The 22,922-nt window shown below is 36.2% G+C and overlaps 1 protein-coding gene across 1 annotated transcript; it reads right to left on the bottom strand.

Annotated features, from left to right (window-relative positions):
• Window positions 1–11,655: 11,655 nt before the first annotated feature.
• On the bottom strand, window positions 11,656–16,368 carry LOC130101997 (cilia- and flagella- associated protein 210-like). Its single transcript, XM_056267882.1, has 8 exons — window positions 16,183–16,368; window positions 15,508–15,681; window positions 15,223–15,428; window positions 14,521–14,677; window positions 14,294–14,433; window positions 12,413–12,605; window positions 11,812–12,165; window positions 11,656–11,727 (listed from the first exon to the last, which is right to left on the bottom strand). The coding sequence occupies exons 1-8, from the start codon at window positions 16,366–16,368 to the stop codon at window positions 11,656–11,658; spliced, it is 1,482 nt and encodes a 493-aa protein (XP_056123857.1).
• Window positions 16,369–22,922: the final 6,554 nt, after the last annotated feature.

The raw sequence follows: 22,922 nt of genomic DNA, 5'->3' as shown, positions 1-22,922 counted from the left end.
ACGCCGAGTGGCCCTATGCATTTTTCTAAAGTCGGGTTTTATTCGAACTTTTGCTAACGACAAAAACAGTTTATCTGTCGTCTCTGTCTCCGGGAACTGCGCGTCACAAAAATGAACCGAAAGCCACTTCAGCTCAGTCACTATAAGAAATCGGCTCTGTCTAAAGCCTTTAAATGTCTAAATATTCTGGCTAATAAATGTTATCTGATTATGTAATCCATATGAAAACGAGAGGTACAGAGGATGTACTCAAACATGTAGCCTGTAAGCGCTTCCCAATGAGAAAATGACAAGACAAGGGTGAAAATCTCGCTCTAATTAAATGTAGCAGGCTAAATCGCCCTGAATTAAAATGTAAAAACAGATCAAATAATGCATTTGTCGAAATGTTGCGATATTGTTTCATTTAAGTTCATAATTATTCAATACATGTTATTTAATTTAGCAGCATTACCACGAAGCACCGTGGTTCGATATTTATTTGAATAAAAAATAAAAATAAAAAAACTTAATTCACAAATTGCATGCCTGGTTGAAAGGATCCAAAGATCCCTGTAGACTTTAATATTGAGTTGAACATTTTGTTCATGAAAACAAATTAACATGCGTTTTTTCAGATTATATTTAGTTTTGCTTGGAAAAAGCTGGCCCAAACCAGTTTTATTTCATCAATTACTGAAATAATTAAATATTTAGTAATAAGCTTTTATGACAGAAATATCACTAGGCTACATGTAACTTAAATCATTTAATTCCTTCATTATCAACACTGTCTAGAATAGCGATTTAAGTGTGAATTGTGACTTCTCTTTGTGTTAAATCAGCCTCAGACTCCAATAGCCGGTGGGGGGTTGGAGGGACAGTTCAGTGCTGTATCGAGCGCGCAGGACAATAGGCATAGGTGTTAATGTTCCTCTTTCATATGGAGAGCGAGGGAGACTAAACTTGTTAAAAAGAGATTCAGCGCGAGAGAGGCAAAGAAAAACGCATGTTTTAATTTAATTATGTTGCTTTGGACAATTTTCGTTTTGTAGGCCTACTGTTTTAATTGTTTAATATAGCTGTCATTTCTTTGGCAATACAAATTTAAAATGTCGCAAGAATAAGATTAGCCTAGTGTTTCTTATTTTGCATCGCAAAAGAAATAAACTCTAAACCCGATGCAACCCTGTTTTAAATAAAAAAAACTGTCCCGACACTTTATTTAAACCTTGAAATGTTCGAACTTGGTTTCAAACTTAAGTAATTTTAGTGTTCTTTTACATTACACAATAATTTAGCAGACTAAAGACGTGCTTCTTCATTTTCATTTTCTGATGCAATCGGCTGACAATCTTCCTTCATCAGTTTTTGTCCTTTGTGCAGCGGCTGCGGTTCCAGGAATGTAGCAAATTTATGTTGTAATAATAATTAAACAAAACTCTTGACTTTAAATAAGTAAACAGTTATAAACAGTTAGCTATTTAAGCATCAAGAAGGTTAAACATAAACGCTGTAGGGCAACATCGGTTAACAACATGTATGCTACATTGAGATTCGATCCGAGTCGATTGAAGCTCCTCGAAGCTCGTGTTGTTGCGTTAACCACTGAGCTATCGTCTATACGTCTGTGACTGTTTTTATTGCAATGTTTTACTTTTTCATTATTTATTCAATTTCATTTCAGTAGCCTAATTTCAGTATTGTGATTATGAATTATTTTAACTACGTTTCACTTGTTGAATTCATCTGCTACCAGCTTTCAAACGCTCTGAATCAGTGCGGTGCGGCAGCAGATTACGCATTAGAGAGAATAAACAAACACTTTTCAGAGTCTATGATTGTAGCGCCTCTTGGCGGTAAAAGGCAGCAAATACACCCCACATTTTACCGCCGCGGTGGAACGGCTGATGTGGGCATTGTCATGGCTTGCCTCGACATTTGCGTTTGAATAGCGCGCGTCCTCCGTGGGCGTGTCAGATTAACGCGTAATGAAGTGTAATGAGCTGGGGAAAAAAAATCTGACAGCACTCTCTTTTCATACAGATTACATAAACTGAGAATATTTGTTTTTTATATAAATTACATCATTAAAAAGAAGAGAATTCAAGCTTCATAAAGAAAAACCTCTCGTGCCTGTATGACAAGTATTTGCAGAGTTAGAGTTAATTTTTCGGACGTGTTTCAGAATGGACTGCACTGACAGAGAGAAGGCAAAACTCGCATCATGTTTATTTTTCTTTATTTGACAAAAAGCACAAAACTTTGTTTTTATTGTGAGTATACAGAAAAATAATAGACAATTAACAGGATCGATTGATGTATAACACTTATATGTACGATCAAAATCAACAGAGTATTTTAAGTCTATTTTTCTGCTATGTGAAAAAAAAACGGCAAAACGCGCGGGCGCGTTTCTGGTCCCCAGAGGGTTAATGTCAGCCTCCAGTCCAATCCTGTAGTCATCATTGGCATCGAGCATCTTTCTGAAACAGTCTGAAAGCTTTGTGAATTCCTCTTTTAACTCCATTTGAAGCATGCTGCTTGCTCCTCTTGAAATGAAGTTGGCTTGTCTGGTGAAGCTGCTTTTTGCAGTGGTCCTCTCCTTTTTGAGTTGCTGGACCGACTTCCCCAGGACATCTTCCGCCATCTTGACTTCCTCTGCATCAACAGCTTATTTCTGGACCTGAAGCCGTTTATCCTCAGGGCCAGGCCGCTCCGCGTGGTTTACAACTGTCAAGTCCTACTCTTTTTCGACTTCCAAAGGACACAAGGACAACTCAAATTTCCAACTCAATCACTTTTCTTTTTCTTTTGGTTTGTCAGTTGATTGTGCTGTTCAGCAAATTAGGTTGTAAACCTTTAAAGACAGAGAACAAAAGTTACAATTTTATTCAAACATTAATGCATTTTAAATTAATTAACCACTTAAGCCTTTTAGATGGAATAAAGAAATGATTTCATTAATCTTCCAAATATGTTTGTAAAGTTAACATTTTACCACTTTTAACTTTATACCATCCCTATTTATCTTATGCTCTTAATTTTTTCAAACTCAATCTAATATTATTTTAGCACAAACACAAAATAAATGAAGGAAATGCTGCAATGTGTTACTTAACATCTACACAGCAGTTAAACATAGCTCAAACATATTAAGCACAAACACCATGAAAGTAAATAAACATATTACAGACCATTGGCGTCTTTGGACTGAACCTACGAGTGAACTTGGAGCCTCTTCTCTCTGAAGTTTGTTTTTTTCTGACTGACTGAGAACCTCCATGCTTTTTCAGGTGCTCCAAATCAGTGACAATTATAATCAGGTGACAAGTAGCCGGTTTGCTGCTGGTGCACTCTGGGAAGTGAAGTTCTTTCATAGTCACTCCTGAGATTCAGCTCAACAGTGTGTGTGTCTGTGTGTGTGAGAGATTGTGTGTGTGTAAGTGAGATTGAGTGAGTGTGTGAGAATGAGTGAGCGTGTGTGTGTGTGTGTGTGTGTGTGTCTGTGTGTGTGAGAGATTGTGTGTGTGTGTGAGTGAGATTGTGTGTGTGTGAGTGAGATTGAGTGAGTGTGTGAGAATGAGTGAGCGTGTGTGTGTGTGTCTGTGTGTGAGAGATTGTGAGTGAGAGAGAGAGAGAGAGAGAGAGTGAAAGAGAGTGTGTGTGTGTTTGTGAGTGAGATTGAGTGTGTGTGTGTGAGAGAGAGAGAGATTGTGTGTGTGAGAGAGTGAAAGAGAGAGAGTGTGTGTGTGTGTGTGTGTGTGTGTGTGTGTGTGTGTGTGTGTGTGTGTGTGTGTGTGTGTGTGTGTGTGTGTGTGTGTGAGATACAGATTGTATCAAAGCAGCTTCACAGTGATAACATGATAATAATATATAGAATATTTATTTAGTTCCATCTGGTTGGAAGTCGGAGTCATCACGCCGGTATGGAGACGGGTTTGTTGAGGATCAGTGCCAATGGCTGTCGTGTCGATGAGGCCTTCACAGGGCGGATGAGGGATGCGTCATGGATGGGTCCAGGTGCAGGTCCACCATCTGATCTGGATCCGGCGGACTTCAGGAACAGGGAAGAGGACTGGCAGACACTTCAGGACTGCGGTGTCGTCGTCGTGTCCAGGCGCAGGTCCATCATCAGATCTGGATACGGCCTGGATCCGGCGGACTGTGACAAACGTCAGATAAACAGAGAGACTAATATTAGCGTAGACGCCATCCTTCTTATAATGTAACGAGTACATCAGGATTTATGTGGAGTGTTCCCAGTTCCGGCTGAACTAAACTATGCAGCCAAAATTGAATAATAGAAGTCTATAATGTATTATGTGTATGCTAGGTCAAAGAGATGTGTTTTTAGTCTAGATTTAAACTGACAGAGTGTGTCTGCTTCCCGGACAATGGTAGGAAGACTGTTCCAGAGTTTTGCTGCTAAATAGGAAAAGGATCTACCGCCTGCAGTCGATTTAGATATTCTAGGTATTATCAACTGGCCGGAGTTTTGAGATCGCAATAGACGTGAAGGACTATAATGCGTTAAGAGCTCGCTCAAGTACTGCGGAGCTAAACCATTTAGTGCTTTATAAGTAATTAGCAATATTTTAAAAATCTATCTATATCTATCTATCTATCTATCTATCTATCTATCTATCTATCTATCTATCTATCTAATCTTTCTAACTATCTATCTGTTAATAAATATATATATATATATATATTTCTTTCTTTCTAACTAATCTTTTTTCTTTCTTTCTAACTAATCTATCTTTCTAATTAATCTTTCTTTATTTTAACTAATCTTTCTTTCTTTTAACTAATCTTTCTTTCTTTCTAACTAATCTTTCTTTCTAACTAATCTTTCTTTCAAACTAATCTTTCTTTCTTTCTAACTAATCTTTCTTTCTTTCTAACTAATCTTTCTTTCTAACTAATCTTTCTTTCAAACTAATCTTTCTTTCTTTCTAACTAATCTTTCTTTCTTTCTAACTAATCTTTCTTTCTATCTAATCTATCTTTCTTTCTTTTAACTAATCTTTCTTTTTTTCTTTCTAACGAATCTTTCTTTTAACTAATCTTTCTTTTTTCTTTCTAACAAATCTTTTTTCTTTCTTTCTGACTAATCCTTTTTTGTTTCTAACTAATCTTTCTTTCTTTTTAACTAATCTTTCTTTCTTTCAAACTAATCTTTCTTTCTTCCTAACTCAATCTTTCTTTCTTTCTTTCTGACTAATCCTTTTTTGTTTCTAACTAATCTTTCTTTCTTTTTAACTAATCTTTCTTTCTTTCAAACTAATCTTTCTTTCTTTCTAACTCAATCTTTCTTTCTTTCTAACTAATCTGTCTTTCTTTCTTTCTAACTAATCTGTCTTTCTTAATTTCTTTCTAACTAATCTTTCTTTCTAATTAATGCATCTTTCTTTGTTTTTTAACTAATCTATATTTCTTTCTAACTAACTAATCTATCTTTCTTTCTTTCTAACAAATCTATCTTTCTTTTTTTAACTAATCTATCTTTCTTTATTCTTTCTTTCTTTCTAACTAACTACTCTTTCTTTCTTTCTAACTAATCTTTCTTCCTTTCTAACTAATATATCTTTCTTTCTAACTAATCTATCTTTCTTTCTTTCTAACTAAGATAGATAGATATTTCTTTCAAACTAATCTTCCTTTTTTCTTTCTTCCTAATCTTTCTTTCTTTGTATTCATTCTTTCTTTCTTTCTTTCTCTTTCTTTCTACCTACTCTTTCTTTCTTTTTTCTAACTAATCTTTCTTTCTTTCTAACTAATCTTCATTCTTTCTAACTAATCTTTCTTTCTAACTAATCTTTCTTTCTAACAAATCTTTCTTTCTAACAAATCTTTTTTCTTTCTAACAAATCTTTTTTCTTTCTAACTAATCTTTCTTTCTTTCTTTCTAACTAATCTTTCTTTCTTTCTTTCTCTCTTTCTTTCTTTCTTTCTTTCTTTCTTTCTTTCTAACTAATCTTTCTTTCTTTCTTTCTAACTAATCTTCGTTCTTTCTAACTAATCTTTCTTTCTTTCTTTCTTTCTTTCTTTCTTTCTTTCTAACTAATCTTTCTTTCTAACAAATCTTTTTTCTTTCTAACTAATCTTTCTTTTTTTCTACCTAATCTTTCTTTCTTTCTAACTAATCTTTCTTTCTTTCTGTCTTTCTTTTTTTCTAACTAATCTTTCTTTCTGTCTAACTAATATTTCTTTCTTTCTAACTAATCTTTCTTTCTTTCTTTTGATCTAATCTATCTTTCTTTCTTTTAACTAATCTTTCTTTTTTTCTTTCTAACGAATCTTTCTTTCTAACTAATCTATCTTTCTAACTAATCTTTCTTTTAACTAATCTTTCTTTTTTCTTTCTAACAAATCTTTCTTTCTTTCTTTCTAACTAATCTTTTTTCTTTCTTTCTGACCAATCCTTTTTTGTTTCTAACTAATCTTTCTTTCTTTTTAACTAATCTTTCTTTCTTTCTTTTTAACTAATCTTTCTTTCTTTCAAACTAATCTATCTTTCTTTCTTTCTAACTAATCTATCTTTCTTTCTTTCTAATTAATCTTTCTTTCTTTCTTTCTAACTAATCTTTCTTTCTTTCTAACTAATCTGTCTTTCTTTCTTTCTAACTAATCTTTCTTTCTTTCTTTCTTTTCTTTCTAACTAATCTTTTTTCTTCTAACTAATCTTTCTTTCTTTCTAACTAATCTTTCTTTCTTTCTTTCTAACTAATCTTTCTTTCTAACTTATCTTTCTTTCTTTCTAACTAATCTCTCTTTCTTTCTACCTAATATGTCTTTCTATTTTTTCTTTCTTTCTTACTAATCTTTCTTTTTTCTTTCATTCTATCTTTCTAGTCTTTCTTTCTTTCTTACTAATCTTTCTTTCTTTTTTCTTTCTTACTAATCTTTCGTTCTTTCTTTCTTTCTTACTAATCTTTCTTTCTTTCTAACTAATCTTTCTTTCTTTCTTTCTAACTAATTAATCTTTCTTTCTTTCTAACAAATCTTTCTTTGTTTTCTCTTTCTTTCTTACTAATCTTTCTTTCTTTCTACCTTTCTAAATAATCTTTCTTTCTTTTTTCCTTACTAATCTTTCTTTCGTCCTAACTAATATATCTTTCTTTCTTTTCTTTCTAACTAATCTTTTTTTCTTCTAACTAATCTTTTTTTCTTCTAACTAATCTTTTTTCTTTTTAACTAATCTTTCTTTCTAACTAATCTTTCTTTCTTTCTAACTAATTTTTCTTTCTTTCGTTCTATCTTTCTCTCTTTCTTTCTTTCTTTCTTTCTTTCTAACTAATCTCTCTTTCTTTCTACCAAATCTTTCTTTTTTCTTTCTTTCTAATCTTTCTTTCTTTTTTCTTTCTTTCTTTCTAACTAATCTTTCTTTCTAACTAATATATCTTTCTTTCTTTCTAACTAATCTGTCTTTCTTTCTTTCTTTCTTTCTAACTAATATATCTTTCTTTCTAACTAATCTATCTTTCTTTCTAACAAATCTTTCTTTCTTTCTTTCTAACTAATTTCTTTCTTTCGTTCTAGCTTTCTCTCTTTCTTTCTAACTAATCTCTCTTTCTTTCTACCTAATCTTTTTTTTCTTTCTTTCTAATCTTTCTTTTTTCTTTCTTTCTTTCTAACTAATCTTTCTTTCAAACTAATCTATCTTTCTTTCTTTCTTTCTAACTAATCTTTTTTCTTCTAACTAATCTTTCTTTCTAGCTAATCTGTCTTTCTTTCTAACTAATATATCTTTATTTCTTTCTTTTCTTTCTAACTAATCTTTTTTTCTTCTAACTAATCTTTTTTTCTTCTAACTAATCTTTCTTTCTTACTAACTAATCTATCTTTCTTTCTAACTAATCTATCTTTCTTTCTAACTAATCTTTCTTTCTTTCTTTCTTTCTAACTAATTTCTTTCTTTCGTTCTAGCTTTCTCTCTTTCTTTCTTTCTAACTAATCTTTCTTTCTTTCTTTCTAACTAATCTCTCTTTCTTTCTACCTAATCTTTTTTTTTCTTTCTTTCTAATCTTTCTTTTTTCTTTCTTTCTAACTAATCTTTCTTTCAAACTAATCTATCTTTCTTTCTTTCTAACTAATCTTTTTTCTTCTAACTAATTTTTCTTTCTAACTAATCTGTCTTTCTTTCTAACTAATATATCTTTATTTCTTTCTTTTCTTTCTAACTAATCTTTTTTTCTTCTAACTAATCTTTTTTTCTTCTAACTAATCTTTCTTTCTTACTAACTAATCTATCTTTCTTTCTAATTAATCTGTCTTTCTTTCTAACTAACAACATTTTCTTTCTTTCTAACAAATCTTTCTTTCTTTTTTCTCTTTCTTTCTAGCTAATCTTTCTTTCTTTCTACCTTTCTAAATAATGTTTCTTTCTTTCTTTCTAACATTTCTTTCTTTCTAATCTTTCTTTTTTTCTTACTAATCTTTCTTTCTTTCTTACTAATCTTTCGTTCTTTCTTTCTTACTAATCTTTCTTTCTACCTAATCTATCTTTCTTTCTTTCTTTCTACCTAATCAATCTTTCTTTCTTTCTTTCTTTCTTACTAATCTTTCTTTCTACCTAATCTATCTTTCTTTCTTTCTTTCTAACTAATCTTTCTTTCTTTCTTTCTAATCTTTCTTTCATTGAAACTAATCTTTCTATCTATCTATTATTTATCTATCTTTCTAACTAATCGTTTTCTTTCTTTCTAAATATTCTTTCTTTCTAGCTAATCCATCTATCAAACTTCAAACTACTTTAAACTTGTTTAAACTCTCTGGTTCGTCTTTTACAAGCCAACTTAAAGTTTGTCTCATCAAATTTTTTTTCTAGTTTGTATTATATCTGTTTTCTATTTGTTGAACATCAATTACATTTTTACCCTTAGATGGGTTTGGAATTTTTTGTATTACCTAATTCGGGAAACAGACACAGTCTCTATATGATGATATCTAGGTGAAAGAGTCTCTATGTGATGGGATTTATCTGACCTGGGTGACGTGAGGCCGCTAGCAGACGGTCGGTTTAGCCAGTCTGTCTGCTTCCTGACCTGAGCCCCAGATTGTCATGGTTGAGCTCTAAGAATATATGCCATATTACTAGAGAGAAGAGCAGCACCATCCCAGGAGGGATGAATACCATCTCTTTTCAACAGGTCAGGTCTGCCCCAAAAACTTTTCCAATTGTCTATGAATTCTATATTATTTTGCGGACACCACTTAGACAGCCAGCCATTGAGTGAACACAATCTACTAACCATCTCATCACTCCTGCCAACAGGAAGGGGGCCAGAGCAAATTACAGTGCCTGACATCGTACTTGCGAGTTCACACACCTCTTTAACATTAATTTTAGTGATCTCCGACTGGCGGAGTCGAAACATCATTAGTGCCGACGTGAATAATAATCTTAGAGTATTTAAGTTTAGCATTAGCCAGCACTTTTAAATTTGCTTTGATGTCTGGCGCTCTGGCTCCCGGCAAATATGTGACTATGGTGGCTGGTGTCTCTATTTTCACGTTCCGTGTAATAGAATCAACAATAACTAGGGCACATTCAACAGGATTCTCAGTGGGTGTTTCACTGAGTGGGGAGAATTTATTTGTTGTGGTAATCAGAACAGAAGAGCGGTGTTTTGTCCCGCGACTATAGCATCTCACGGACACCCAGTTGCCCTGCTGCACGGGCTCTACTTCAGCCGGAACCGAACAATGTACAGTGTTCACTAAACTAGTCGCATCCAAAGCCGTATCTAAAGCCCTTGCACTTTCACTATCCTCAATTAAAGTTTGGATGCGTGTCTCTAGTTCTGAAATCTTCTCCGTCAGCCTGACTATCTCCCTGCATTTATCACATGTAAATCCTGTGCTGACAGAGAAAGCTATGCTATACATGTTACATGAAGTGCAAGTGACAATAAGAGGAGGAGACATGACTTACCGTGTTTGCTGACTGATCACTACTTACCACAGCTTTGATGGATTTGTAAAAGGCGCGAGCGAAATAAATAAATAAAGAGCACACGGATGGCATGGCACAGCTTACAGGCTAGCGAATTAATAGCGTGTTGTACTAGTAACGATTTAGATTGAAGCTAGCGATGTCAGGTTAATATGTGATGAGTAAGTTATATTTTAGCAGTATAAACAACAGGAAATGATAGTAAATAATGATTCAAGAACGGAAAGATATACGAAGCTACAGACGCAAATCAACTCAGCAGAGCAGCGCGGCAGACAGGATCAATCGAGATCGGCCCGAGTGAGTGTGTGTGTGAGAGAGATTGCGTAAGTGTGTGTGTGTGTAAGATTGAGTGAGTTTGTGTGTGTGTGCGTGTGTGTGTGAGAGAGATTGTGTGTGTGTGTGTGTGTGTGTGTGTGTGTGTGTGTGTGTGTTTGATTGAATGTGTGTGTGTGTGTGTGTGTGTGTGTGTGTGTGTGTATGTAATTCAACTAGGCTGCATAGTTTAGTTCAGCCAGAACCGGGAACACTCCCCATAAATCCTGATGTACTCGTTACATCATAAGGAGGATGGCGCCTACGCTACTACTACGCGCCTACGCTAATATTAGTCGCTCTGGTTATCCGAGGTTTGCCGCAGTCCGCCGGATTCAGGCCGCATCCAGATTTGATGAAGGACCAGCGCCCGGACAAGACGACGACACCGCAGTCCTGAAGTGTCCAACAGTCTCTCCCCTGTTCCTGAAGTCCGCCGGATCCCGGCCGTATCCAGATCTGATGGTGGACCTGCACCTGGACACGTATTACAACAACAACTTTATAATATTTGAATGATATAGTACGCCTCACTTATTTCTGGTTATGTTTAGTTTCAATGTACTGTGGTCAATGAGATGTCAGTGTTTGTTGTGCAAGTAGTCCATTGTAAAAATAATGCAGTTCATTTCAATTATTCAGCCTTTATGAGCAAGAAACTAATGATTTCAGTTTTGATTTCAGCATAACAGTTTGAGCGAATGCAGTGATTAATATTCATGAACCCGGCAGCTCCTCAATCCTTAGTGCGGTTTATATTCTTATTAGCAGCAGAATGCGTAGTAGTATTATTATCTTATCAGTGTTATTGTACGTTTTTTTTTCCACAGAAACACTGACCGACAATGTCCTAATTTCAGTTAAAATGGCAAATCTGCATTCTTACGTTCTCATTCAGACTGTTACCAAGCTTGAGTTGAGTGAGAAGCCCCCCAGTAATCGTGTCCCACTGTTATTTCTGCACATGAGAGTTTTGGTTTGTATTAATGTCCTCAGACAGCATCTGCTGGGCTGAGCGTAATCCAACATCGGCTCCATGTTGCCTATTGTTTGAGTCTCGAGATTGCGTTTGTAAACTGTATCTCACTACTGTGTCTATAGACTGCGTGTTTGCATGAACTGATGATTGCTGGACTGACCTGCTCTCACACACTGCGCTCTCCCCGCCGGTGACGCCACGAACATGAACAGCTCCTCATTCACTGCTCCCCCCCATCAAGCGGACGGCACAGGCTGTGAGGATGAGAGAATGGGACGCAGATTAGCAGTATTGCGCTGCCTTCTGTGATGATGAAAGAGCGTTGTTTGAGAGACAACAGGAATGTATTGAAAGCACATGTTGAGTAAGAAAAATAGGATAAAAGTGGGAAAGGAAAGGGAGAAGAAGATAATTAAGTGCCTTACAGGTGTCCTTGCTCGGTGGAGTCTTTACCCGAGTCGGTCTTCACACGAGGAGGCTGAACACGAGGAGGCTGAACACGAGGAAGCTGAACACAAGGAGGCTGAACACGAGGAGGCTGAACACGAGGAGGCTGAACACGAGTCGGTCTTCACACGAGTCGGTCTTCACACGAGTCGGTCTTCACACGAGGAAGCTGAACACGAGGAGGCTGAACACGAGGAGGCTGAACACGAGGAGGCTGAACACGAGGAGGCTGAACACGAGGAGGCTGAACAAGAGGAAGCTGAACACGAGGAGGCTGAACACGAGGAAGCTGAACTCGAGAGCTGAACGCTCTTTCTTTCATTTGTTGTATGTATGTGTATTGGAGTGCTTTTCCTTCTTCTTTAGCTTTTTGAGCTTGAAGTTTTTGCTTCTCCATGAAGATTTGATCTGCTTCCTTGTTTGCATTCAGCATCTCCAGAGCTTCCTGTTTTTCTTTCTCTGCCTTTCGTTCCAGCTCTTGCCTCTGATATAGAGTTGAGAAAAATGTTTATTTCAATAAATGCATTTCAAATTCTATATATAAACCGTGTGATGCTCATAAACCCAGCATCACTGTGGTAAAATTAAGCAATAAGCCCCGCGAAGCCGTGTTTTACAGTGGAACAGCTGAGGGCCGTTGTTAGGCATGACGCGGAGCGGAGATTTAAAAATGTTTACATGTCGTTAGTCTCATAGCATAAGTATAAAAACATTAGGAATAGGTAATTTACCCTGGATTCTCTGTGTGCAGAGATAGATTTTAACATGGCTGCATGTTTTTCTTCTTTCTCGCGCTGCACTCGGGCCCGTCTGGCCTCACGTTCAGCGACTGCTTTTGCAATGATATCTTCCTCATTGCTGATTTTTTCCTGCTTCTGCACGGCTAACTGCTGTATAACAGTCCCTCTAAGTCTTTGACGCTCTCTAAGGCAAAAATAAAGACAAATACAAGCCCAGTTCTGAGACAGTGGAAAGAATTATACTTTCTCCAGGCTTCCCACTCAGTGAACTTCCATTAATTCAATAACCTTCCCAGTTAGATGTGATTCATGAATGAGCAAGTTGTAAGAATGTGGATGTCAAATGGTATGTCAAAGTTCCCAAAATACCTTTCACAGACAAATTAAAGATTGGAACTGGTTTGCAAGCACGTTTGAATTTGAAACAAACACTTAGAGCAGTTTCTAGTTGATTAAATACACCCGAATAACTAAGTTAGCAAAACTCAAATAATTTGAGGTAATCAGTTACATCAAATTGTTTAAGTTAAGAAATTGAATGTGTAAGTAAGCAGAGCTTGCAGATTTTTGTTTTGTAATCATACATTTTAATTGCTTTTAACTTGAAATATTTGAGTAAGATAATTCATACACAACTTAAAATTCTCATGTAATCTCAACTTCAATATTTTTAGTAGTGGAAACTTGGCTGGATTTAACCAGCTAATTCAATAAGTGCTACCTATAGTATCAGCATATCATAGCCCTTGCGGAATCAGTACATCAACTTAAAACATTTAACACATACTGTTCTCAAACCAAACTCGTCACCGGCCATGATGGTAACTCCCCAAAAAACCCAACATAACAGAAACTCTTCTAAACTAGCATAACAAAACATTAAACACTACTAAATCTCCCACTTAACATTAATCTGGCACAAAAACCATTATATGACACTTAATTTTAGCATTTACTCTCCCTTTTGAGTGTCATTGCAAAGCATGCTGGGAAATAAAAATCCCAGCCCAGTTTCAGTTAAATTTAAGTTTGTCAAAATTAAAAGAAACAAGTTCATAGAACTTAAAACAACGAAACAATTCAACTTACTTAAAATGTGTCAGTTTTGTGAACTCAAAAGAAAAAATAAATGTTAAAATATTCATAAAATTGTAAGTATCGTATGTTAATTTGATGGAACTAATTTGTATAATGTGAGTTGGCCCTACTCAAAACAATGGATTATTTTGAGCGTTAGGGTTTACAGTGTTAGGAAGCTAAAAATACAAATATTAGATGAGAAACTTTAACCTTGAACTTAGAAATGTTGCCTTGGCAACTAATTGAAATAACATTTCACTTTGTAAGTTGAAGTACTAAAATTACTAAAACTGAAGTAAATATAAAATAAAACTCAAAAGAAATAAAATTAAAAAACGGGGAAAAATGACAAAAGCACACAATTCTGAAAATAATAATAAAAGGTAATTCAAAACATTGCTAAATACTGTATACTATAAATAATACTAAAATATCACTGGAAGCCCATGATCTCTAGAGATTCACAGTTTTAAAGTAACAAAAATGCCTAAAATGCGCCCAAAGTTATTTTATCTGTTGTCTAAGCATTTAATATATAAATGTTAGTATGGGTTGGAAGTGTTTAACATAATTAATCAGCATGCTGTGTTTTTGATGCGTGTTAGCCCTCATAAATGTGCAAAAATGCTCCTGAAAATAAAGAAGTTAATTTCTGACACTAATGAGTGTGATTAATATCCACCACAGGACGCATTTCCATTGTCTTATGTACAATACCTAAATGTACAATACCTAAATGTACAATACCTAAATGTACAATACCTAAATGTACAATACCTAAATGTACAATACCTAAATGTTTCCTCCTGTTTTTCTCTCCTCATTCTCGTCACTTTTTCGCTCTGGCTGGCGATCTGCTTTCTCTTCTCCTCCTCTTCCTCTTGCCTCCGAGCCTCCGCTGCTTTTGTCAGCTCTCTGTTGGTCAAATGGTCCTGATGGAAGACAGAAGAAGGGATTTCAAAACCGCATCTGATTCGATCTGCTTTTACAGTGTGAATGTTGTCCAACAACCGGCTTACACGAAAAGCATCCATTCTTTTTCTCTTCACTTCTCGATTCTGGCGCTCTTTGATGGCCTGTTCCCTCAGATGAAGATCTCGGAGTTGCTTCATCTCTTCAGCCTCCCTTCTCCTCTCCTGCCTCTCCTGCTCCTTCTTCGTGTCATGCTCCTTAACCCTAATAAAGGAGGAAACGTCAGACACATTGACACATTAAGGTGATTCCCAGCTAACAGGGAATGTTCTCAGAACTTTAGATACGGTTCTCTCAAAGTTACGAACAAACGTTCTTCTAGTAACATTATGTTTGTTCAAAGTTATCTGGTCTTTAATCATGTTCTCAAAACATTAACACAAAACAGAACTTATACATAATTCGTGGAGTGTTTTTTTTTACAGAAAAAGTAACAACATTAACATAACACTACTTTCCATTAAACTAACTAAGTAATACAATTAGTTAATTTTAACGTAACACAATATTGTAATGTATTACTTTTAAAAGTAACTTTCCCCAACACTGTTCAAAAGTAACATTCCCACAGTGTTTGAAGAATAAAAATAAATAAAAACATTCTAAATGTTGTTTACACTTTGAACGTTAAGGGAACATTCAGAAATAACATTTATATCTTAATTGGAACGTTATCAAAAAGTCCTTAGAGCATATTTGTGTTAGCTGTGTATGCACTGAAGCATAAATGCACTTTAATTTCTCCTTACTGTAGTTTCAAGCACTCAGAAATGGCCAGTTGGTCTCGTTTTCTCTGCAGTGCTTTCTGTCGCTCCTGCTGGACCGCCTGCTCTTCTCTGCAAGCCATTCGGGCCAAGATCTCTCTGTCCACGGCTCTGCTGGCGTTCTGCCTCATGCGCTTGAGCTCGATCTGAGCCTCTCTTTCCTTCAGGACCTCCGCCAGCCTCAGAGCGCTCTAGAACAACAAGAGGATCGTTTCTACTAACATTTCACCACAGAAAAACACTTGTGGTCTAATAACGTAAGACACACACATGGAGGCCTTTGACTCGGTCCGTCTGGTGGTACTGCTGGGTTTTAGTTTTTTCAATTGTCTCCTTTCGTATCTGGGCCTGATATCTTGCTTCTTCTATGTCCAGAAGTTTTTTCTCCTCCTCTTCCATCGCCTCTCGAATTGTTTTCGCCTCCAGCTTTTTCCGTCGTTCTCCCTGTAAGGACAAAATCAGATTAGTTTGTTGTACTTTGTTACTGTAAACATCCAGTCTCATATTATAACCCTCAGAGACCCAGGTATTCTTTTATTTATTTATTTATTTTTAATGAAGAAAAACTAAAATATCACATCAAGATGACATTCAAATTACAATTTAACATTATACCAAATTGTAACAAACTTAGTATTATAATAGGGGCACAGACACAAAAAGAAAATCAGACAGCGAGAAGTCTAAATAAGGCTATATAAAAACAATAAAAGTGTCTGACAGGTTCTATAGACAGACGTCTTTAATAATCATAATAATTTATAATTTAAATAAATTATTCTTATTTCTTAATAAAGACTCATAAAAATGCCTATTTTCTTCCTTAAAAGTGATTAGGTCATTAAAAAGCATGATGTTTACGCATATATAGTTTTAGGAAGTACGGAGCCCCGCACAATAAGAGAGCTACAAATGCAGTAACTCCAGTGCGATGCTGTCACTCACAGCTATGGTGTTGGGCCAGTGTTTGACGAGCTCTTTAGAGCGCATGTGCAGCGCCTCCCGCTGTTCAGCCGCTGCGTTGGCACTTCTGCTGTGCCGATTGACTCGGTCCTGGACGCGCTGCCATTCAGACCTGGACAACACCAGGTCTGCTTCTGGTTTCTCCCAACTCCCAACTTTAGACAACATATTTCCAAGTTATTATAAAAACATTCCACCGAAAGGGTGACATTTCTGTCCCCAGGTCATTATATGTATAAAATTGCATGAAAATTAACTCTAAAATACATTTTATTATTAAGCAAAATGTCCTGCACATTAAGCTAACTACAAATTTAAAATGTATAATTAAAAACATAAATAAAAACTACATAGAACACTAAAAAATAGCATTTTCTGCATGTCCCCACTCTCGATCTCTAAACTTTACCATGAAATATGATTAAAATCTATCAGAAATCAGATTTATTTTTTGCATTGTTGTTTGATTTTATATCCAATCTATGTTTTTAAATATTTTATCTAATATTTTAGATAAAATACATATTTTAGTCGTGTCCCCGGGTTTTCACTCAGTCCTGTTTTAAACCGAAATTTAAAAAGCAAACATAAGTTCACAATAAAACGAAATAAAGCCACAACACAACAGAAATAAAGCCACAACACAACAGAAATAAGCCACAACACAACACAACAGAAATAAAGCCACAACACAACAGAAATAAGCCACAACACAACAGAAATAAGCCACAACACAACAGAAATAAGCCACAACACAACAGAAATAAATGAGTTTCGGTAACAGGACTGAGAAAACATGCGTCCATCTTTTGCTTAGAAACCTTGTAAAAATTAAATAAAGTTGCCTGAGATTGAACAACAATACACATTTTGAATAGTTAAATATGCATAGTATTAGATTCAGTGTTGAAAAAAATAAAAAAGTTTCATTTTGAAAAGTTACAATAAGCAAATGGTACATTCATGTAATGGTTACACAGATATTTTGTTGTGCAGTATTTTCTTTAAATACCTTGTATCCTCGAGCCTGTTCTCCGGCCGTTCTGGACGACACCTGTTCTATCTGTTGCCATTTTTCAATAGATTCGTATTGGTATATTGAGAAGATGCTGTTGTGTGTTGGATCCTCAAGATGCTGTTCAACGTTGGACCAGACAGTGTATATAAGGCTTGGACTCGCTGTGTTCTGACTCAGGAACCCCGCCTGTGACGTCATAGAGCCTGTGCCTGCCTGTGACGTCGGGGGCGCGCAAGATGGCGTCGTGAGCACCAGGCAGTGAAGCCACCGGAAGTGTTCGAGCGGCCATCTTACGATTCCCTACCAGCAGAGGGCTCTGTAGCTCCGACCATAGACATAATAAATGTATTTATTATGTCTATGGCTCCGACGACCCGCTGTGCAGTATACAAGTGTAATACGACGTTCAAAAAAGGATGTAGAAAATTGCCGACAGGTTGTAATACAAGCCATATACATAGTAATTTACAGGCACAACTGTAGCTATTAGTCTTTTTGACATGGTGTTTGGCTTTTAAACATAACTTCTCTCCTAACTCCTTTTTTATTTGGAATAATAAGTATTACAGACCGAAGAAAAACATTATTTTTAAGGGATTGGTTTGAATCTGATATACTATTAGTTAGTCAGTTGTTGAATTCTGATGGTCAGTTTGAGTATTACTGAACTGTCTGAAATTTAAGTGTCATATTTCTGTTAAAGAATATTGTACTTTCATGAATTCTATTTCTGCCAAAATGGTATCTCTATTCAGAAACCAGGGCTCTAGGGGTTGTAACACTGCAAGTTAAGTCTCCAAACATTTGTTTTTAGATAAACTTGATTTTAATAATGACAAATGCAGTAACCAACAGATTAGATCTCTTTTTGTCAGTATCTCTTCTCCTCCATCTCTAAATTTGTTTGGGTTAATATGTTTCCCTCATTTGAGTGGGAGTATTTTTGGGGAGTTCTTAGTCGGTATTGTTGTATATCAAATAAAACCAAAGAAGTGTCTTTTAAAATTGCTCACAGAATATATCCTGTGAAAGACACAGAACGTTTTCATCTGGATATTGATTACAATTGCTGTTTTTGTAATTGTGAAAGAGTCTTTTGTGCACTTATTTTTTTAATGTCCCTGTTCTTCAATCTTTTGGTATGAGTTGTCTCAATTTCTAGGTGTTAAAATGAACTGCAACCTAGTCTTAAATTTGTCCTCTGTCTTACTTCATACAAATGAATTTGACTTTTCTAAAATAAAAATGTATGTTATCGATTTGTTTATATTATTAGGAAAATGTCATATTCATCAAACTAAATGGAGTAACTCAAAACCCAACTTTGCTCATTTTAAAGCAGCCTTTAAAATGTATTTTGAGTCTGTAAAGTTATTAAAAAATCGAAAAGCCCAAAGATGTGTCTCTGCTAAATGAATTTAATATGTTTGTGATGCCCTTTATCCATTCCTTTGTTTGTTTCTTTTCTTTTCTCCAAATTATTGTTTCAAGTTATACTTACCAAATGTGTAAAAGAAATGTGTCAAGAACTTGATATCAAATTTTGTAAATTCAATAAAAAAAATACTGGTGCGGTCGAGCCGTGGGGCCGCCATCTTAGACCGGTCACCCGCTCCACTCAGTGTAATCTGTATGGCAGGTGCAATAAGCTATCAGCGCATTTAATTAATCATACCTCACTGAATACCAAACTGATTTTTCACGCGGGTTTTTTTTCTGCAAAGGTCATTCATGTAGCTATGATATAGTACAGGACACATGGTTCAGCGTATTTTAATATTCATAGTAGGCTTAACAAGTAATATAATATTCTGATATAAGATATAAAGTGACCAGACGTCCAAATCAAAATATGTGATGTAGGTATTTTATAAAATCACACACTATAAATATGCTAAAGAAGCAGAAACAGATAGTTGCAGTAAAGTAAGATATTTTAATAAGTTGAAAAAACAATAATGATTTGTGACACACACACACTCGATTTGCACATCGCCGTCATGTGTGTATTACACAGGTAAGTTAACGTTATTACATTGCTTCCTGATATCAAACACAAATAACCTATATTTATACTACAGGGCCGTTGAATGCTTGTATCTGATAACCGAGAAGCTCTTGTAATTATTACTTTACCCCACCTCTCCATGGCGGGTGAAAATTTCAAATGGCACTTAAGAGGCTTTTGCATCTGAACTCTTCATATATATATATATTATATGCAGTGCAAGATCCAGACTACATGGCTGTGCAAGTGAGCTTATAGTACCTGTGGTGTATTCTTTGAGTAATATTTGGCCACAAGCTCTGGAAGGCAAACTTTCTCAAAGAACTTTTGTGCATTCTGTAGACGTAGATCCCAGAATTCCTGGTCTGGAAAGACTCGTACAACAACAAAGTCCCCCAGAGTCCAAACAGCAAAGTCACAGTGGTTGGATCCAGTGACAAAGATTTGCGTCTGTGTCTGTGTGTAATAACTATGTGTTTTCTTAAGGGACAACTCGAGACAGAAGTCTTTGTCCTTTGTTTCTAAGGCCTGTTGGATGCTGCATGATCTATATTTGAAGGGACACTTAACTTCAAGGCAGCCTTTCCCACAGCAATCACACATTGTAAGTCCATCAGGAGAGGCTCCAGCTTCTGGAAACCTGGGGTTAATTATAAAACCACACTCGGCGACTTTTAGGTTTGTGTGATGCGGGGCTCTGGTGTGAAGGTAGGTCTTTTGAGCATCAATCTCGTGCTCTATACCCCATCTGGTTTATACGGTGGACACTGTGTGTTGTGGGTTGCACACCTTTTTAACAACAGTCAGGGCTGGCTCTTCCATACTGGTGGCAAAGACTGCATGCATGTTTGAGGCAGTAATTCTTCCAGTCCCACTTGCATACCAAGCAGAAGATTTACGCTGTTGTCTTGTGCACATTTTAATAGCTGATGCCTGCTCATCAGTCACATTTGCAGCATCCCTGTATTTCTCGCAGTGTAGTTGGATAGATGAAAGGTCATGGGAATCTATTATTTTATCACACAGATATGTTGCAAGGGACTCGGGCATTCCAGAGCTGTACTGTGTCTGTGTACAGTGTGTAATAGTTATTCATACCTGACAAACCAACAGCCTTCCTCAAGCAGGGGTGACAACTCATCAAGTTTAGCCTTTTTTTGGCACGACTCCTAATGCCTGGCGCAGTGGAGGGTGCAGTTATGCGCTGGTCAAGCATTTTTTTTTTTGCCTAGCAGATGAGGTGTAGTCAATCTCGTATCCCACTTCAGCTGTGATCTTGCTCAAATTGCTGGGCAAAACCCAGTATGCTGGTACGTCTGTGACGGTTTTTCCCCACGAATCCGAAAAGTAGCCTCCACTTTAAATAACAGAGCACCTACATGGGTACATGTCTCTGCTACTCCTGCCATACATGTGCAGTGTGCACACTCCACCTTTCCACGGCTGCTGATGATCACCCATGGCTTTAAAGGCGGTTCATTCAGTCGCTGAGAGTGCATGACCTTAACAACAGACAAAGACAAAACAAATGTGAATATTGTAATGTTAATATCTCTCTGAATGTTGTTGTTTGTGGGTGGGGGTGGGGGGGCTTATCTTAGTATCACAGACGGACTTATCTTCAATGGAACCATTTATTTTCAAGTATTACGGCTGTATGTTAATGGCATCTTTTTATGAATGAAGGTCAGTATCACTGATATTAATATAGCTACTGATTTTCCCACAAATTTGAAACATTTATTAGGCTTCAAATTTAAAGGGCACCTATTATGCCCCTTTTTACAAGATGTAATATTGGTCTCGGGTGTCCCCAGAATGTATCTGTGAAGTTTCAGCACAAAATACCCCACAGTTAATTAATTATAACCATTTAAAAATGTCATTTTTGGGGCCCGTTTTAAAAAGAGCTGTTTTGGTGTGTACCACCTTAAATGTAAATGAGCTGCATATCCCCGCCCTGCCTTTGGATGAGGGCGTAACTTGCAGTCGGTCTAAGCAGAATGAGAAAGACCCGCTGTTTTGTATGTCATTCAGCCGTAGTGCTACATGTTTGAATCAGAATCAGACCCAGATGACGAAGAGACTCCGGCAGAATAAACACAAATGAGAATGGACCAGGACGTCTCGGAATGGTTCTTTGATACATGTATGTACTTATAGAGTTGTAATCGCGTCCCCTTTGCAATTATGGATGTGCTACACAGACCCACACAAACTGTGATAACGTTGGCGCAATTTTTTGAAACTACAAACACATACTGTGATAAAGTTTGCTACGTACAAGCGAAATTACATTTATGCGATGGACCTGTTGCGTGCGTCATGTTTACATTACTTGTCATACAGGGGCTTATGTGGCAAATGTGAGAAGATGGCTACAGAACAAGAAAATATATGCAGTTTTTAATACAATATCTTAAATATATATATATTTATAAACGTGTGGTTACACACTATACAAACCAGGCTTAAATTATATACACAGACATCCTACGACGACGACGACAACAACTTTAGACGCATTTGTTGTTGAATTGGCTGACATCGACTGAAATGACTATTTGCTCAAAAATCATAAAATACACTTAACGTTACTGGAGGTGACGTTGGATCGCAAACAGTAGACGACGATCCACACTTGAGGATTAACTTTGAAGCAAGACCTGCTTTGAATTGACCCTCGTTCACAGAACAGTCAGTCAGAAAATGATTCTCTCAAACATAAACTTAATTACGAAGGAAAGGTGTCCTCTTAAACTTCCAAAATACAATACATCCACTGTGTTTTCAGTGGCTATGATGTCGGAAGTAAGTGAAAACTACCATGTATGTCATTATTACATCCCATCCCACAACGGAACATTTATGTTTCTAGGAGACTGTCGTTAAAACAATGGAGGATGGTGTACAGATCACAGAGGGAGGGGTCTGCCTCAACCACACTGTCAATCAAACCCCTTTCCCATGTTCTACGTCACAAAAAGCTGAATCTTAGAACAGCTCGTTCTGAGACAGTGCTTATGATTTATTGAGATTGTAAAAAAACCACTGGGTGGATTTTTATCATTCTAGGGTGGTTTTGCTCACACACTGCCAACACACATTTATGTTCAAACACCATGTAAAAGTGAATTTTGCATAATAGGTGCCCTTTAAGGTTTTATTTATTTATTTGTATCGTTATACAAGCTTGTGCTGTACAATGACAAATAAACAACCTTGTTGTCGGTGTCGTAGTCTACAACTAACGTTATGCTAAAAGAACGAAAGCCGGTAAAGTTACCTTGATTTATTTATTTGTAATTATCGGTATACAACCGTCTTGTATAATGACAAATAAACAACCTTGTAGACCTAATATCATGATTGTAATGTTGCCGGTTATAGAAACATGCTAAAGAAAGAAAGAAAGCTGTTAACTTACCTTCGTTCGGACGGACGACAGTGTTTTCACCGTTGACAGGCTTGCAACTCTCCAGGTCATGTACCCAACCATTGGTAAACTGAACGTGGGCTTCCAGAGACTTATAATTACGAAATTGCTCAGCGGTATAGGCACTGACACCACAGACAAAATACGTAAATATTAGGGCCGGGACTTTAACGCGTTAATTAAGATTAATTAATTAAAGACTTTAACGCTTTAATTAATTACACAAATTATTTTAATCACACTTAGTTTTGCACCGCGGA

The sequence above is a fragment of the Rhinichthys klamathensis genome, unplaced genomic scaffold (assembly GCF_029890125.1).
Source record: "Rhinichthys klamathensis goyatoka isolate OS25496 unplaced genomic scaffold, OSU_Roscu_1.1 h1tg000264l_1, whole genome shotgun sequence".
NCBI classification, from domain to species: domain Eukaryota; kingdom Metazoa; phylum Chordata; class Actinopteri; order Cypriniformes; family Leuciscidae; genus Rhinichthys; species Rhinichthys klamathensis.
Note: the sequence above shows the minus strand (reverse complement) of the source record. Positions and strands in the feature narration are given on the sequence as shown.